Source organism: Epargyreus clarus, unplaced genomic scaffold (genome assembly GCF_041222505.1).
Source record: "Epargyreus clarus isolate Ecla_fem2 unplaced genomic scaffold, WU_Ecla_fem_2.2 ptg000012l, whole genome shotgun sequence".
Lineage (NCBI taxonomy): Eukaryota > Metazoa > Arthropoda > Insecta > Lepidoptera > Hesperiidae > Epargyreus > Epargyreus clarus.
The window spans coordinates 4,803,418-4,823,790 of NW_027332220.1; the positions used below are offsets into that span (position 1 = coordinate 4,803,418).

General features: G+C 34.7%; 1 protein-coding gene across 9 annotated transcripts in view; it reads right to left on the minus strand.

The window, feature by feature from the left end:
* The window catches only part of LOC140746175 (T-box transcription factor TBX2), a 324,177-nt gene that overhangs the window by 83,258 nt on the left and 220,546 nt on the right, over positions 1 to 20,373 (minus strand). For 5 of the 9 annotated variants that reach the window (XM_073078214.1, XM_073078206.1, XM_073078212.1 and 2 more), the window contains 2 exons: positions 10,692 to 10,805; positions 5,647 to 5,800 (listed from right to left, as the gene is read on the minus strand). In XM_073078214.1, coding sequence (XP_072934315.1) covers positions 5,647 to 5,800; positions 10,692 to 10,801 — 264 coding nt within the window. In that variant the 5' untranslated portion in view covers positions 10,802 to 10,805. Of the gene's footprint in view, positions 1 to 5,646; positions 5,801 to 9,211; positions 9,326 to 10,691; positions 10,806 to 20,373 lie in introns of all 9 variants that reach the window. The other 4 variants (XM_073078213.1, XM_073078211.1, XM_073078207.1 and 1 more) reach the window with 1 other exon arrangement.

Genomic DNA, 20,373 nt, shown 5'->3' on the forward strand with positions numbered 1-20,373 from the left:
AGCTGTTCTCAAAATTCTACGCATACCTTGCGGCGGCCGTCGTTATTTCAATTACCCTTGTCCCTCGTCAAACAAAAGACATGTGAAAAAACGTCAAAAAAAAAGCAAAAAAGTATTCATCGGCAGAATTAAAAAACAATCGTTATCTATGATTGGATCGCGGTCGTGTAAACGCACTCAAGTGTATTATGTTACCTTGAGGGCTTTCGATTTCGGTAGCGTTTTGAAATTGAAACTAGCTGGACAGAAGTTTTTTTATGTGATGGGATCGGATGTGCTTAGTTTCCTTTGCGTTCCGGAAAGGTAAAGCTCGGTTAAAAGGTTTAATTGACTTTGTTTGTAGTAACTTTTTGCTGATCCCAATTTATAAGTAGGTTTTATGTATATCCTAATGTCTTCGGCAAACTTTATTCCATCATTGTGTGTTTGGAAGTTAGTTGATAATTCGAACAAACTTATTTTAGATTTAGTAACTGCTATTTAATACAGATAAGATATTACATATTTATTATATTTTGAAAGTCACATTAGTACTTTTGAGAACTTCTTATAAAATTAAAATTAACTATGTCAAAATCATAACTACGTTTATAGATGATATAAAAACTGACCGAACTCTTAACTGTATATTTTGACTCCTGTAAGACGTCAAATGTGGGTTGTTTAAAATTTAATTTTACTAAAAAGTAAATTATAAATGTCTTACAATAGTCATTTTCTTTAGGCTTCGAAGAGTTATAGGCATCGATGTCAAATTCAATGTTTTTTTATGACAAGATGTAACAAACGAGTAATTAGTCTATCTGGTAAGTGGCTACTGCCGCCCATAGACATCTGTAATCGACCCCATATAAGATAAGACTCAAAGTCGGCCACAGACGCTACTTGCTATCCCAGAGTACTAAGTTGGCAAGCCTCGGAAGGTTTTTTTTTTATAGTTTAACCTAACGATTAGGCAGACGTGCTACCTGATGGAAAGTAGTCAACGCCATCTATGGACATTTGCAACACCAGAGGAGTCGCCAATGCATCGCCGGCTTTGTATGAGAGCTCTTTTCGCACCTTTTTTGAAGAGCCCCATGTCATATATTATAACTACATTTTTTTTATTTTTAGGCTATTCACAGTGAATCACAATACCTATTTAAACAGTTTTTAGTACTTATAACCACGAAAAACTTTTGGATGCCTCAAAACAGCTTTAGTACCATCCCAAGACAGGTGTCGGCCATTAGTATAAAAACGGAAACATATGTGTTTGAGTATGACATATTAAAAACCTATTACCGTTTACTAATCAACAGGCATATGGGTTACCGGTTTAGATATTATTTATTGACTATAACTTTTCCTTGTGGAATAATTTACAAGGCGGACATGTTTTTTAAATTTATTACTTATTTTTTTTAATATAACTAAAGGTTAAGGGTTATGAATTCAATGTGGGTAATGTGTGGGTGGTAGGTTGGGAAGATGTAATATTTAATTAGGTTCAAGAAATTACCAAAAATGTATATTGCATCTATTTTGTAACTTGTAATAAAAAAGTGTGTGTGTGTGTCAGCTACGACGCACGATTGGAGTTTACTCCTTACGAACGATAATTATGATATATATCGAATAGAAAATAGTTAATGACATTTTGTAACGAAATGTACCGTAACCGTCCACGGACATGTATACATGTCCGAGTTTAGCACCTTCGTATTTGGCTTATTTTAAATTATCTATGTTTTATTTGTGTCTAAAAATACTTTTAATATGTAGTCTGTGAACCTATTTTACCGATACAACGCATTCCTTCACGTCACTAGTACAAAAAAAGTGTGTGTGTGTCAGCTACGACGCACGATTGGAGTTTACTCCTTACGAATGATAATTATGATATATATCGAATAGAAAAAAGGGTAGGTAAATGAACGCATCTGCTAAAATGATAAGAGAAACAAACATATATCTGTAATTATTCGGATTATTTATATTACTTCAATAATGCGTATTACATAAAGTATGTTACAAAATGATATAAAATAGCGCCATCTAGTGGCAAGTTTTATAAATTGTAAGTTTGCAAGTTTATCAATCTATGTATTTTGGTTCCAAATATTATAATGGTAACTTAATATAATTGTTTATATTAAAGTAAATTTTAATATAATATAATTATTTATATTTAAAACAATGTTAAACGTTTTATAACTTAAAACTTAATAATTATAATTTCTTTGCCATGTATAAAATATCCTTGTTGCAATTTACGGATGAAATTTATTATGAGACTCAATAAACATGTTATTATATGTAATTTGGATTGTTTCTGAATGTTTTATAATTCTAGAATTCATTTAAAACGTATTGTTAATTTTATATAACTTATTTTGAACATAATTCATTAGCAATAATTCTGTAATAAATATTAAATAATACTGTTTTGATTTTGCCCGTTTATCGTTGATAGATGGTGCTGATCAATAATGCATCCATTTTTATAAGTTAAATTAATATATCAGTAACTTACAAAAGCCTCTTTATGTTAAAAACTTATTTTGCTAATATTATATCTTATTCAATTGCTTACTGATTTCATATGTTACTCTTCTTTAAAAACGTTCATAAAAGATTGTTAATCATATTATGGCGCCAATGTTCATATTTTTCACAGTGTTTATAAATGATCAAACCTATAACTTAATTTATGCAAAAATGTAAACAAATTAGTTAATGACGTTTTAATGTTTTATATATTGCTAATTATTTTTATTGTAATAATTACTTTCATATGGGATTTGAACTTACTGTATTTTAAATTAATAAAAGCACTCTTGATTCATATTTTGGTTTCCGTTACGCCTCAACTTTTCGTGTTACACTTGATTTTACTCCTCATAAAATTTCCGTACCGGGCCTTATAACTCAAATCGTTTCTTAAGGAGTAAACTCCAAAAAATAAAATTATGACATTTCTATTCAGTGACTTCACTGGTGTTGCGCGTAAAGTGTGGATATATATGTTTGTCTCTTTCTACGTAACGCCTCAACTTTTCGTGTTACACTTGATTTTACTCCTCATAAAATTTCCGTACCGGGCCTTATAACTCAAATCGTTTCTTAAGGAGTAAACTCCAAAAATTACCGAAAAATCGGTATATGTTTCCGTTTGACATCAAAAACATTTTTGTGGCGTTGAATTTGTCATATTCGATCATAGATTAGTAAAGATTACTCACTCCTAACAAGAAAATGTACCCAGTTTTGAGAATTGAAATAGTTGCGTAAAAAAGTTTTGCCACGTCTCCGTGCTAAAATGTCCCTAAAATATTTGAAATAATTATTTATTTATTATGTAAATTACGCAGTATTAGTTATTTATTCGTAAATTTTCTCTAAAAATGTTTTTATTTGTCAAGAATTCAAAAACAGAACTTACTTATAATAAGCCGTTTGTGGCTTCATTCAATTTCAAGGCGGCGAAGTATCTTTACTAATCTATGTTAATAAAAAAGAAGTTTTACTAATTTAATCCGCTACAAGTACAAATTGATTAACGCCAAATTTAAAGGTAAGAATGTTCAAACAAAAATATGATAACACTTTTACTAATTTGATGTTTCTTTGATTTGATGTTTTTGATTAACCTACGAATTGATAAAATATTTATTCAGAAAAAAAAGATAATGCTCAAAAATATTTTTTATAAGCCAGCTGAATCTTCGCCAGCCAGGTAGCAAAGTAAAATTATTGTCTATGGTACAGCCCGCGCCGTGGGTGGTGGTTGTATGCAACAGATGCAAAAACATATTTTTATAATATTTACACAGATATTAAATGGACTAATTGCTTAATATTTCATTAGCTTTTTTGTTGTTTCATATCAATAACATATTTTGTTTTTGACAATAACGGGGTAATAACAGTTTTTGAGTGGGTTTCTTTCGTATTTCATATCGATTATCGATAACTATGTCATTACCGACTGGTTATATATTGATATGTTGTCAAAATATAGCTTATTTTTGTATTTGAAATGTGCAGATTATAAATCTTTATGTGCGATATTTCAAGTTATTTTTTTCTTAATAATATTTAGCGATGCTATATATTACCTACATAATTTAACTGTATGTTCTACATAAATGAGAATCAAGCAAGCAATAAAAGCAAGTGCAAGCAAAAAGTCCTTGTACGGCGCACATTGCCAAAATTTGTAAGTTGATATTCACAGAATTTTTTTAAAAGAATTTCGAAGATTTTTCGATTCGAAGAGAAGCTTATAACCAGTTTTATACTTAAAAACTTACTTACTCCACTCAAATTAATTTGTGTGTTTAATTAAGTTTCCCTCTATTAATATTCATAAGGCTTATGCAGTAGGGCACATGTCGCCAAGGTCTTTTTATTGGGGCACAAAGATTTTTTCGAGAATTTTTGCAATTTTGCAAGTGAAAATATTATTATACTGTCTTCAGAATATATTTATGCCCAAAAATATTTTAAGATTTTTTTAACTTTTGGGGTTAATGTTGATTAAGGTAAAAATTATCATCCACTCAATATAATGTGTTAAACCTTTTAAGTATATAAAATATATAATTAATTAAAAAACAGTTGACCGATTTGTCATAATAATTAATATAGGAATTTATGATAATTGCTTGTTGAGTATGAACTAAAATGGCCAATCATGGTCATAGTATTAAGATTTTAAATTACTGATTTCTGAAGTAAATAAAAATCAAGTACTGGAAATACCAAAATAATATATCAAGTAGTGTAGATGAAGAGCACAAAAAAGCAAAGAAAAATCCACAACCTCAAGAGCATATGAAGCTCACATTATCCTCAAACTCAAGCCCACCAGCAAAAAGTGTAACCGATCATAGCTTTCAATACAAAAGATAATCTATTGAAAACTACTAAACGGTGAAGTTGATGGGTGCCCAAAGCAAATAGCCATAATAACCGTGGCCAGGACAATGCTCCCCCGCTGCTCGACGACAGGGGTACAATCGGACCTTTTTAATTATAATATCACCCACATTATAAAGTTTTTGCTCTTCACAAAAAATAATGCCGCTCGATTGCTACTTTTTGGGGCCCTTTTTTCAACGTACACTCCTGTTGAGGGCATTGTTGAGAATTACGCCGATGTTGTGGTTGTTAACTGTATAAAGCCTTTTTGTGTTCGTTTTGGAAACACGATGGGTTTTATATTGATATATTCGATCGGTATAGACATACGCAGTTGCATATTTCATTAATATAGAAGAATTGAATTTTTTGTTTCTTGATAAAGAAACAAACTATTTTAACGATTATGAAATTAAATACAACTTATTAGAATAAAATGTGATACTTAGCGAAATAATAATACGTGGTTATGATAGAGACGAACTAAATTTTGTAACGATGCTTACGATTTCGAAAATAAATAAGTTACCAATTTAAATATTCTACCTATTTTAGATTGATCAACTTAGTCTTCTGAAGTACGTTCGATAAAATAAGAAAGTTATGAAGTAACTAAAAGTGACCTAATGTTATTAGGTATGCTTATAAGATAAATCATTAAATAAAGTATAACCTACAGTTCTTTAACACAATGTATTTAACATCAAAGATCTTAAACTTGGAAAAGAAGGTACTCACGAATCCGTGTTTGTCGCTGATGTTGTTGGTCAGTTTCAGTTTGTGGAAGGACACCACCTTCTGCATCCACTGCTCGCCGGTCGACGGCGAGTCAGGGTGGATGTACATCCTCTTCGGCATCTCAGGGTCCGCTTTACCAGCGACCATCCACCGACTCCGGGAACAAAGACAGGAGATGTAGTTTTGGAAGACAAGACAAAGATGGCTATATGTTTGGTAAGTTCACTTAACTTAGAAAAATATTGAAGATGCCGTGTTCTTTTTAAATTATTCAATTGCCGTTTAAACTAATAAATTTTAGTAAATATCTGTAATATGATTTTTATTTACAATCATATGTAATTGTGATCGTACATGACTAGTGATTTTAATGAATCTTGTTCATATGGTTTGTTCCATCTTCTAAGATATGATTATTTTGGACTTGATAGATAGAGCTCTTATCGGACAGTATGTTATATACCTATTTAGCTACTCTATCATCATCGTTCTTCTCTATTCTGGTTTCATGGTAACTGTAGTTAAGCTTTAATAAGCAATGACTAGATAATAAGCAAGTAATCTTGAAATCTAAACAAACATAAAACCTCGCATTTCAATTTGTATGGGGGTCTAATTATCATCTAAGAAGATGAAATGCAACTTATCTTGTATTACACGTTATTTGATGAAATAGAGTAATCTTAACCGTATTCTTTGATAATAAATGAAATTTAAGTGTTGTTCAGCGACTATACAAAATCATTTTTTTCACTCCATATTTTAATTGCCATAAAATAGAGGACATATTTTGTTGTTTGTCTTTCTGTGTGTCTATCTGTCTATTTGCCTGTTTGTTTACTTGTTTGTCGCCTTTATCTTTTGACATCACAGGGAGTTATTACATTAAAAAATCTTTAAAATATTTAGTAAAATTACAAACCTTCCAAAGGTAGGTACAGGAATTACAATTAAGTCGAAAGATAGTAAGATGGCGTCTCCAATCTTCAGGATCTTCAGATCCTCGAATTCATGTTATCGGCAACATCAATACGAAACAAAACGATCTTTTGAAAGTGAAATTAATTTTTAATTAAAAAAGAACACGGCGCCTTAAAACAGGTGGTCGCATAAATTATAAATATTATGACGCCATAAACATTGTACGTTCACGAAGAACGGAGCTTGTTAGAGCGTGAAAATATTTATTCAATTAAAATAAAGAATATAGTGTAGTCCGCGCCAAACTGCTAGTCCGCTCTGAAGTTGTTGCGAGCAGGTGTAGTCATAGAATTTGCTATGGCGACGCGATTCATTTATATATTTAGGACTAGCAGTTTTACGCGGATACATAATAATTGACCTATCGAATGGACTTCGGGTCTGCTTTAAAACATCCGAATTGAAAGTACAATGGCGGGCCAGTTGCAATTTCACAGTACAACTTACTAGACAACAATGATGCTTTTATATAAGTTTCGAGTAGCAAATGGGCGTGCACTCCACCTGAAGGTAAGGTTACTGCCGCCCATGAGCATCTGTAACCAACTTCTTTTATAACAAGGGTTCCACTTGAAGCTGATCACAGACGCTTTACCATTCTTGAGGACTAAGATGGTCATACGAGAGTCAATTATGTGGCTGTTTTATAATATATGCTAATTATGCAAAAATGCACTGGGAATGAGGAAAAGGTTTTTAATTTTTAATGTACATTTGCTCCAAATAAAAGTCAATAATAAAAGGTTTATAAATAAAAATATTTTACTACTTATGATGTAATTACTTAGGAATGTAATCAAGGTACCTAGCTACGCTGTATTGTAAAGCAACCTCGAAAGTTACTAATTTTCTTCGGGCTTTTTATAAAAGATTCGATGTCCATTCTTGCTAAGGCCGTGTACATAAGACAAAAATATTTAATGCATGCACATTTATGTTAATTTAGAGCTTGTCCGGGTGAGATGATAATATACCTCACTTACAACATATAACCTAAAGCACGTCGTATGGGTTTGGTTAGGTTATGTTGGAACAAAAGTATAAAACTAAGTGACCGGGGGCGGCAGCGCCCTGCTTACAGGTTATATAAATTTACTTTACTAAATTTAATTTACTAATATTAGAAAAATGCTACATTAATGATGTTCATCATATTCAACAAATTTAGAATTGAAATTTCCTTAAAATTTAATCTACTTGAGTCAGTCACAGTTAACTTCAACTATTTTTTTATTTTTGTCAGTATACTCTTACACTGTTCTATTTTTGAATGATTTTATGAGGAAAACCAAATATTGTTGCTTGCCAACGCCATAATGAGAATTACAGATAATCTGTGAGTCAGTGTGTGGGTTTCAGCCCCAGGTAGCAGAAAGTGGAACCAATTTTGACTAAGTTAGGTAAACAGTTAAACGTTATCGATTCAAGTTATGTGTAATCATTCAGGAGCCTAGTAAAACGGCGCCGTTTACTAAAGAGGCTAGGCTTTTATTATAATGGAATAAATAGCTCTTACATACGAGCCAATCAGTATGTATAAAAAGAGCACCTTTATAAAAATGCGTATTAGAAGTTTGATTGTTTATTTTATTCTGATATTGAAATATTACATTTCCTTTTCCTCACACAATTATGATTATTACACACAAGACTATACTTAAATTTTCATTTTTTGGGACGTATTTGAATATGATTCTAATTATCCCTCAATCGGACAAGCTCTAAGAATTAGTAAACTTTTCACTATGCACGACACGATAAGATTTGCGGTCATGATTCATTGCACAAAACCTTTTTCTTCTTTTTTTATGCGAGAAAAAGAAAAAGGCATTTCCAATTCGTTCTTTACATACGCCAATATGTACACTAATGTTTTAGAGCTTTCGCCTAATGACTCATTGCACAAATGGCTCGTGCGATAGGTAATCGGTACATAGTTGCCCGTCGTACAGTAGCAATTCGTGACTGCTAAACACGTAAGAACAGGCGACATAGATGACGTAGTTGTGTAAAACGTACCACGTGTAGTAGAGAAAGCGATCCATAGAGTCATTAATTACAAAACTTGTAATCACCGCATCGTCGTGTCGTGTCGTGCGTAATGAAAACGAGCTTATTTCTTAAACAATTACTTAATTAAAACATGCAGGCGACAAATGGTAAACAAGCGTTACATGTGTCTATGAAAATATTAATAAGCATGTGAATGTAAAAGATCTGCGTCGAACTAAATGAAATACCTACTATAACAACGATGGTAATGTAGGATAACTTAAGACAAATTGTTCTTTTTATTAAATAAATGGGCTATCATCAAAATAAGTGACAGCGTTTTGGAAAGGGATATTTATAATCCCTTGCAAATGCCCCGGGTTGGATAATGATACAACGCTTTCCACAACCACGCAGATCCTTATCATCTTCACATTAAGAAAATTATGGTACGCATGCTTCTTGCCTTATTGTTCTTTTTTTACGAATTACATTAAAATAAGATCTGTTTTCGACCTCTGAAGCTAACCCGGCACAATTACTACAATATTCTTATTTTAATTTAATTCCTTCATCACTTCTTTATTTATACCTGTTGTGGAATTTGTATCTGCAATCGTCCGCAGCTACGATGTCCATTAGCAAAATGTATTTTGCTTTTTTATCAAGACCAGAAACGCGAACTTTGTAGGCAGGAAACATACGTCTGCAAGCAATACGAGAGAAAAACATGGGTTGGGACTCGTTCTTTGCAACGATTTGACATCACGTCGATTGTGAGACATGCCGCTGGACTAGTTTCACTTTTTGCGCCCATTGCTCCCGGGAATCGGCCATTTTAGCTTGTGATCTCTCACCGCACTAATTAGTTTTATTTACGGCCGCCTAACCGCTCTCCGAATTTTAGTTAAGTAATTGTAAAGGAATACAATGCGACCACGGCCACCGTATTTGGCATTTTCACGCACATAGCTCCGTTGGGGCTGATTAGCGTAGCGGCGGTCGCGGTGAGGTGTCGCCGAGTATTCGCAACAAACAAAAAGGTCGTGTTTCCGCCACAGACGGCCAAAAACGGCGAAGTACGCGCCTATTGTGCGGCTAAGTTGCAGCGAACATCGTGACCGAGGCACGTGAGCGAATGCGCCGGGCGACATGACGCGCGACACTAAAAACCGAGTAACGATACTGAACACCGGAGTGTTCACCGCGGCGTCACCGAAACGAATTTAGAAATCTCCGATCGAGTAATTGGTAAATAATTTATGAACGAATGATTTGTAATAATTAATTACCATATTAACGGCGCTAGACAGCCGGCGCCTTTGTCGGCGACGATATCGGTTTACGGCTGAGTCACAGCCGAAATTTCGACCGGAATGCTCGGTTCGTATTAATTAACGGATATTAAATCGAAGTTTATCGATCGCATCTCGATGTTGCCAAACCTGCGCGTCGGCGGTTTTGATACGGCCGTCGATCGGCGGACATAAAGCGACGGAGCGGAGCTTATCGGCTCTTGTCATCGGGAATTAAACAATGTACACGATCAAATACGATGATTATCGATCGCGGTTCCGATGTAACGATGTACGGTTGCGGTGATGTTGACGTACCCGGAAGAATGTCTACGAGTGGTTTTTCTTACCGGTCGATCGGTTTTAGTGAAGCAAGGAAACCTTCCGAGCTGATATTTCTCACCTCTGGTGTCGGCTTGATCCGCTTTTTACTGTCGCTGCGGCATTTAAGACAAAGATATTTTAATGATATTACCCATCGGATGCGCGTTGAATCCTTAATCATCGGACGATTCCAGGCGATGTTGCGATGTCGTTGCCCTTAAATTGAGCGTGTTCGTACAATGTTTAGACGCAATTAAGAGAGGTTGAAAATGGTTCGGTGGGAACTAGTGCAGTAGGTATCACAAGCTAATGGAATGGGTTAATTTTGAAGCAGCATATCCCATAAGACGTGATGTCAGGCCGATGTCGATCGGTCAGTGGGGGTGATGACCGGTTTGGTCCATGGGTGATACAGGGATGTTCCGCAGGCGATGAATGATGAGTGTGGTCTACCTGTTGTGGAACTTATATCGGTAGTCGTCAGCTGCGACGATGTCCAGCAGTAGAATGTATTTGGCTTTCGCGTCCAATCCGGACACGCGGAACTTCATTTGTGGGAACATTTGTCTGTAATATGGAATATTCCAATCATCTTCAACGTCTTACTAGTGAGACTTACACAACAATTTTGCCTAAAGTGTGAATCAAAAATAAAAATCTGTAAATAATGTCAGGATGGTCATAATAAAAGCGAATATAATTTTAATTATGAAAATAAAAAATAATAATTGTTATAAATCATCTTTTGTTATGACCATCCAAACGTACATACACAAATATACACACAGATAATTTAACCAAATAAACTTAAATTCATTAAAACAGGTCATATCAGTCTAGCTATTAAATTTAGTATGGATCATATGGTGATCTATTTTCTAGTACTGTTCTCGCATTGATTTGGGAAGTTCACAAAATTATGCTAAATTTTAAAAGATTATTTGGTTATTTCGTCTATGATCAAATACATAGAAAAGGAAACCGCCGTCGCTCGTTGTATATGGTACGAATAAAATTAATTACCAACATTTATGTGATCAAAATATGTACATAGTTTTCATTTTCATATTACACCATTGGCAAACAAATTTGAAAAATCTTTATCCTGCGTACAAGATGCAATACGAATAAAATATTTACCATTGCATATCGCCCGATAAGCTTACATACTCTAAATAATGTTAGATTTTAGGATTGATAATTCTATATAAGACAATTTTTAGGGTTACCAGCCCATCTATGATAACAGAAATGCAGACACTTCTATAAGGCATAAATAGGTGTGACGGAGGTGCCACATAGTTTTACCTAGTTAAGGGTATAACGCATATGACACTGCATTATTCGGAAAGCAATGCTATTTTACCACATTTTAATCGCGCTAAGAGGTGTGGGAATTGGATTCCCACGCTTTACCGAACGTTTAGAATCTCAAGGTCCTGGATTCTAATAGTAAATCTATGATTTTCCGAAGCTACGAGTATTATAACTTGTTAATCGGCATTGGAACAGACTGAAGGTTTTGAAGGTGGTAGAACCCTTTGTGGTTCGACTCCGGCGGCACCACCGCCACACCTATTTCTACCTAATAACAGCAGTGTTGGGCGCTGCTAAAGCTTGCTTTTTTTCTTTATTATTGAGTCTTTATACTGTATGTATGTGTATTTCCATTTTTTAGGTAATGAAAAATTTAAAGCTTTAATTCTTCACATGTTGAACAATCAATTAAAATAATAAACAAAGCTTAATCCAAGATCATCCAGTCCAGCAGTGGGCCAGGACGGTCAAGATTCTTAAGCCTCATGTCATCACGTGCGAGTATCTTGTAGATGCTTACCGCTCATTAGCCAGGTGATTTACCGGCGGTACGTGACACAGCGGAGCGATTGCGAACCTGATGGACGGTGTGTCACCGCGCGTACCGGCCGGCATACGGATTCGGATGGTAGGTTAAGGACCTGGGTTTGCTTGATGACACTTTTAATTGGCGGAGTTTGTTATTTGAGTAGTTTTCGCTTGTAATTTATCCAATTTTTACTTAAATGTTACACTTGTACACAAACTGAATTGAATAGTACCTACCCAAGGGTTCAAATTTTACAATGTTTACTATGAAGAAGCTGTCAAATGTCGATAGGCAAAACATTGGATAGAAAAATCATTAATAACGAGCGAAGGTGCATATTTAGGTGGTATATTTTATCGAACAATTTTTACAAGCGGTTGCATATTTACGAGTTTTTACTTTTGGTCCCAGTAGAATGTATTCAAGGCGTGAAAATAGATTTTATTGTTACTTTTTATTATTTTTAGGTATTGTGTCCGGTTTATCTATCAACTGGGCTTGTATAAACTAGCAAAATCTAACTTTCAAAAACTATTCTTTTTTTTAGTTTTTACATCATAATAGATCTATTTACGATCTATGATCATTGTCGGGATATATAAATACGATAATATGTAACTACATGTAATCTAAATTTAATTCTTAATTTTAAAGATAATCATTTTTATAGTTACTAGATCAAGTGGCTATCCACGAGTGAACTCAATGACGTGTAGGGATGGACGCCTAGAATATTCATTGTGGTTTACATAAACATGATTCCATAATAGGTATGAGATATTATTGTGAGGTTTGCTCCCGGTTAGCACATGCGGAGACGAGACATAAATTATATTTATATGATGTCATCTATCATAAGTATGCATCTACCTATTTACATTGAAAGAAAAAATGTGTAAGGATTTAATCAGAGTATCGTGTTTTGAAGTAATCTTTCAGAATTAAATATTTCACACAAATTTATTAATACTTCATATTTATTTTCATTTCATATAACATATGTAATAATCACTTTGGTCTTTTACAAATATCGCACATAATTTACGTTCTAAATGAAAAATAATTACCGATAAGTGGTAGGTATTTTTAAACTTTAATCTAATATTATATGGGACTGAATAGCTTTCAGTCCCATATAACTAACTCTTTTAGCAAAAATGTTTACCCACATAATTTTAATTCGAAGCAGGTACTAAATGTGAATGTAGTTCCTAAACTGCACAAGAATGTGACAGACGGATGTTCACTGAGATGACGAAATTATAAGGCTTCTGTGTTTCACTACAAAATCAATACCTTTATCTTATGGATTATAACATATTCTTGTTCTTAAGAGTTCAATACAAATGTAACTCGATATTCATTAACAAATTATGAAGTAGAAACAATAGATTTTGTTTATTTATATGTAGTTTAATTTATTATTTTTCTACTTCAATTTTTAGTAATAAAAAATAATATTAAAAAAAATCTTCTCAAAAATATAATCTCTATTATAGTAATTATGATTTTCTATTAAAGAAGCAAGTGATCGTAACCTTTCTGCTAGAAGGTAGTCAGCATATAATCGTAATTAAACACAAATAAAAAAGCCTTTCTTGATACTGGCCATAGATGTTAATATTAAGGATTAAGTTGGACTGCCTCGTGGAAGTATTCTTTTAACACAGCCTTCAAATCAGGACACAGCAAAGATGACAACTGTAACTACTGACTGAAGGTAGAAATAGATGAGGCGGCAGTGCCTCATCTATTTATGGTATGATGACCATAATGTTTGACGAAGCTTGTATTATTATATATTTCTAAGCTGTAAGAACAATTAATCATTTATTTATAAATTTATAAGTTATCGTATGAATCGCAAATAAAACCTATGCAATATATGTAGAGAAAAAAGTATGCACGCACGCGCAGATTGCCACCGTGAAATTTAATACAAACGCCTCTACAACATCGCACCAGAATTACTTGACCTCTGACACACGAGCACCGTTATTCTCTGTGCCTTGCTTTAACTTGTTATCGAAAACTTGTGGGAGGTCTATAAATTGGCCATTATGCGAGAAACGTCCAGCGTAACTTGGCCCTCGTTCGCTGATATTAAAATACGGTTGATAGGCGGCGATACGTTGGCGAATGTTCGGAAAAGCGTTTAGTTCTTACGTAAGATAAGACACGATTGTCAATCACGTGTCTAACAGTGCACGCTCGCACTTCACAGACTCTCGTTGACTTAGCTGGAATTTTCTGAACTAATAAATTACGATAACTCAACAACGGATTGTTTGTTCGTAATTAATTACAGAATGATTGATCGCTCGCCGGCTTATCTGGATTCATTGCGATTTATAACAGGCTATTTCTATTTTACGGTAAAATGGAGTCGTTCATTAAAATCACTCGCATGCACGTCCGTTCGCTTTATTTTGTTCGACGTGTTCGAGGAAAACACGAGAGCGAACGACGTGCGAGCAACTACTTTCTCGCTTTGGAGCGCGTGAGTGACAGAGATGGATGTATGCAGAATAATTGTCATCTTTCTGTCAAATGGTCGGACTTGTTTCCTGTTTCGGTGACAGCGGCTGTCAAATGAACGCTTTGCTTTGATCTCTGAGCGATGTATTCATTTGTTGATTGACATTTATAAATCACGTTGACAGAAGTAAGTCAGTCTTAATCTTAACTAACATAACAATTCAGACTGAACGAGAAAGGACTTGGTTTATATTTTTATTAACGTTGTAGTTAGTGATCTAATATAAATTCATGTCTTACTCTGGAGAAAAAAGGACGAAAGCTCTACTTTAAGCTGACCACAGATGCGTTGTTTCTCTCATTAGGATTAATGCTCAGGATATCTCTTAAGTATGACACCTTGAAAAAGGGTACTTACTTTGAAGCTAACAACAGCTTAATCAATATTTTCGTCGTAATCAAATACCCTATTCTTACCACATCCCTCAAACCATAATACAACAATATTAAGCCGAAATTTATATGTTAGCGTCATAGATTAGTAAAAATTACTCACTCCTAACAAAAAAATGTAACCAATTTTGACAATTGAAATTGTCACTGTCATCTATTATTGTGTTTGAAAAATATTAAAAAATTTACTTCGGTTTCGTGTCTTACGAATTACACCATGACAGCCATTAAATGGCTGACAGAATCCCGTTAAGCCGTTTAAGTCAATTAATGGCTTCATTCAATGACAAGCGGTGAGATATCTATACTTATCTATGGTTAGCGTAGAAAAATTACACGAGCAAAATGATAGAATATTTTCGGCGATTTCCTCGCTACATTTCTATCGTATCTCGTTCGCAGGGAGACAGGTCCGAAGAGCGATTTTTATGGATTTATGTGTTAATGAATCGAGTTCATTCTCGGAAATCGAAAGGTTGATGAAGAAATAAAATTCCGTGTCGTCTCTCGCCGGTATTCGGCAGGTGACGGGACATTAACTTGGCCACAATGTCAGCTTTACGAGTGGAAATCACTGACTTCACATGTAGGCATAGACTTGTTATCCAACTGTGGAGGGTAATGTTCAAGTGTATCATGTATGAATAAATTTTTCACAAACCCTGAACCTAGGGTTGCCACCTTTTTTTCTACAGATAAAGTATATTGATTATTATAGGTAAGGAGTAAAGTACATAGCATCAATATAAAGTACACTTTATTTTTCTCTATTAATATATTTAAGTTAAGGGATGTCGCGCTGGCGAGTGACGACATCGATTCAGCACCAATCGATAAATTTCGTTTAAAGAAACAATACTTACGACTAAACTTTTAAATCAAATCATGCGAAATACAGTATTTTCGTTTACTTTATTGTTCTCATAAAGTATAGAGTACAATTACCTGAAATTACGTACAATACTTTATTATAAAGTACGGGCAACCCTACCTGAAGTCCAAACGGCTTGACGAATTTTAACTTAAGAGGGATCGTTGGATTTGTTTAGATTGTGGTAGTGGTAGATATTTGCTAGAGGTATATTTTAAAGCAGTCGTTATTTTATATTGCATAATTGTTTTCTAGTTATATTTTAGATTTGAACTGAATTGAATAAAATACAATCGACAATCTATCGAAAATGTAATCAAAGAACTTTTTCAGTTTATTTAAATTTTTAGTTCGAACGTTTTAATGAAAATTTGCAGTCTATAGTTAGTAGGTCAATGGTATTTTTTTTTACTACATCCCAATACGTACCGTGAACAGATGCTTTTAATTGAAGCGTGAATGCGTGCATTAATTATATTTATGTCGCTAAGAAACAATGTAACGTGTTTCTTAGTGTCATTGCCGCAAGATGGAATGACATATATTAATAGGAGCCGAAACCCATACAACTTTGTAGAAACTTGGTTGAAACAGCTTAACAAACTTTAAGAAACCTGGTAAGGCCAATACTATTGTCATAGTATAAGTAGGTATATTATTCTTATTTTTGTTATCAATATATGTATGTGGAGAGACCCAAAATAATTTTACTCTAGAAGCACCACCCTCACAACTATTTGTGCCTAATTACGGCAGTTTTAAGCCTCGATGTAGCCGTAAGCCGGTAGAAGGCTGTGATAAGGCAAACGTAGTTATCTGAGGCGTTACAACTTAGTCCTCAAGGGTAGCAACGTATGGCCGACCTGAGGTAGGACTGTAATCTAATCGCATCTGTTTTTTACACGCTTTATATTAGCTTCACTTGTATGTTTGTCAGTGAGTAACTCCGTTTTTCAGTAGAAAGAGATCAACATACATCCTTATCTTACCCTGCATGTATGAAAGAATGAAATAGAATACCGAAAGCTTTTTAGTTGATTTTATCATAAAAGCGTGTTTTTTAGTTTTTTGAACTATATTTATTTTAATATGTTACGGGTACTTACAATACACGGTTCTAATTTATTTATTGCCGATCTTTGATTCTAATTCCGCGATCATATTAGTTTTAAATCATATATTAGCCGGGGTTGATAACAGATGACCATGGGCAGTAGCCACTTACCATCAGCTGAACTGCACGCTCCTGTCATAAAAAACTAGACCATTTGTTACCAAGTCAACAATTGATTGATATTTATCGCAAAGTATCTCATCTCACCACATTTTTGCAAGATGGTATTCCAATTAAGACGCCTATAGCCACAAAGGTATTTTTATGTTCATACTTTTCTATTTAATACTTGCGGTATGTATCTTTTTGTGCAGAATTCATTCTGTAGTCTACTTAGAAACGTAATGAATGTTATACCATTTACACATAAAATCTATTTCATGTCAGTGGTGCGTTGAATGTTAGTTCGAGCACGAATGTTAAATTGCCAAAACTTATGTCATTAGAACATAGGTATCATATGTTTTTACGCGTTGCAAACAAGCTTGTTCAGATGTTAAGTAGTCTGTTGCTATGAATATCTTTTGATTGACAAACATAATTGTTACCTTTTTTTTTGTTTACGAGGGGGTAACCTTCAAAAGGTACCCGGTGCCGTGGGAGCCACACAAGGTTATGTGGGATTTTTACCGCACTAAAACCCTCCCGGTGGCCGTCCTCTACGTTTGCCAAGAGGACTCCCGGATCTCCTACGGGACGCAACCGGAGTCCTCTGAACGCATTGCCCCTTCGGGCTCCACCCAGGTGAGCTCCAGGACTCGCCAAACCGTCTGGTGTTTACGACGGTATACGACCACACACACCGCCGTCCTTCCCGGAGTTGCTTGCGGAAGCCCCCTTTTAGTTGCCTCTTACGTCAGGCAGGGGATACCGTAGCCCTATTCTAGTACCGGGACTACAGGGACAAAATATAATTGTTACCTAAGCTGGGTCACAAATGCGTTGCTACCCCTGAGGACTAAATTGGAACGCCTCGTGGAACGATCTACGGCAACATCTAGTTATTTAGTCTTACGAACTTATTTTAGATAGCACTTGATTAGTCAATTTTGTCGGGACTTTTACCACCAATTCACCGAGTAACTCGCCGAACAATGACAAGTATGTAAATGTATCTAATCCTTTGATTCTAGCTGAAAAACATCTCGCGCAGAACGGATAAGGGTCGTGGCGAGTACCGAGTACTTTATTTACACACTCTTATTCGCGTTTATTCGTCAGCACCTGGCGAGTATCTAAACTTAACCTTATCACGCGATGACAGAGCTTATCCCAAAATATTTAGGGTTCTTACGAAATCCTAAAAACGGTGGAAACCAAGCACAAAGCTCGTTATTTAATAAGAATTTTGTATGAACTAATAAGACCAGATTGAGATTGCATAATGCAAAAGCGAGAATGAATCGAAATGGTCCCATTATAGAGATTTGTCTTCATCTAGATGCAAATGAGTGCAGCGCTGTTACTTGGAATTTCTGTTGTGGGTTTAGACTTGTGTTTTAGCGCAAGCGACAGTGAGTAACGAGTAAATAGTGTATACTGACGTGGTACTACATATCTCGATAATGAGTAACGAGTAAATAGTGTAGAAATATAATGACGTGATATTTACTACATATCTCAGTAAAAAATGATAAAGTTTTAACATGAAAGAAAACATTTCTTTAAAAGAAAATTTCGGATAGCAAGGTATTTTTAATTGCTAAAAATATAGAAAACCTCATGAAAATAATAAAATTAAATATTTTGGTAGAAAAAATATTAAATTTTTTAAAATTTATTTATATACAACATAAATAATTAAATGTTATTAAATTTTTTATAATTCTTACATTTTATTTCTTTGATAGAATCGGTTTTATCAATAATTTGCAGACATTTTTACCCGAAAACGGATTATGTTTTTCGAGAGTACATGTATATGTAATGTACCTACGGTATATATCTCATTTTTTGTCACACCCAACACTGCACTCAGTTTTTTGTTAGGTATCATAGGTACCTTATTTTTTTACGAGGGGGAAACCTTCAAATTCTTACCGGATTATTACCGCACTAAAACCCTCCCGGTGGCACTGCGTTTTTCTACCCACCAACTGCTAGTAAATATGAAATCATTACCGCTTACTCGTCATTAGTACGACTGCTGGTCAAAACAGATGCTTATTGTGATTTATTAGCGTTTAGCATTTAAGTGCAGTTTAGTTGACTATCTCATACACCGTTAGGATCGTGCGCCGCATGTAAGATAGCTGCACAATGGACTTATTATGATTATCATGGGTCGAGGAATTTCTACTTCCTTATGGTCAGATAGGTCCAGTGTTTGCATTCTGTGCCTACTGTTTTTTAGGGTTCGTACCCAAAGGGTAAAAACGTAACCCTAGTACTGAGCCTTCACTGTCTGTCTGTCTGTCCGTCTGTCTGTCTGTCACACGGCCCTATGTCTTGAACTGTGATAAGTTTAGTAGGATAGAATAATCGTGGCCGCTATAATAACAAAATAAAAAAAAAACTCAAAAATAACTTTGTCAATTATTTATAACATCCACAATCTCCCATCAACGCAGATCTGCTTCATACTAGAAATGGGTGTGGTGGTGCTACCTCACCGGTCGAACCATACCGACTCTACCTCCTTAGAATTTCCAATAGTGGGATATACCCATGTCCAGCAGAGAGAGCAGGTTGCAACTAATATGACAAATGCGAATGTTTGCTTGTTTGTTTGTTTGTTCGCTACACTTTCACGCCTTTGCTACATAACCGATTGTCATGAAATTGCAGGCGCGTTTTCGACACACGTTTTCAGGGGCTTAGAAAAGCATATAGATCCCAGTTATCCCGAAAAAAGTACCATTTCTCAGGGATATAAAAAAATCTACTGTGAGCAAAGCCGCGGGTAAAAGCTAGTAAGTAATAAGATAATTTTAAACAAGGTCGTTTAACTTGATCTACGTAGGCATAGAATAAGCATACATGTATGAGACGTAGAATTGGCACATATACTAACTGCAGTGTCGGCTGTTCGCGTGAAAGGCGAGCTGCCTCGATGGAGCCCGGCTACACAATCGCTAAACGACAGTTCAACTATCACTTAATATCGCTCGGTTAAGTAACATTGTTGGAATGAGAAGTGAATGTGAAAAATGGGTAATTGTACAAATATGGCGACTGTACTGTATGGTGACTGTAAAGTATTGTAAGTTCTGAATTCCTATGTTGGTTGTAGGGAAATTAAAGTTTATTAGCGTGAAAATGTTCGATATAAACTTTGAAGTCCGTTGAACTTTAATTAAAATAATAACATGATTATTTGTTCTGTTTAAGACTATATAAGGCATATATGTGGAAGGTTAAAGAGTTGTTCTGT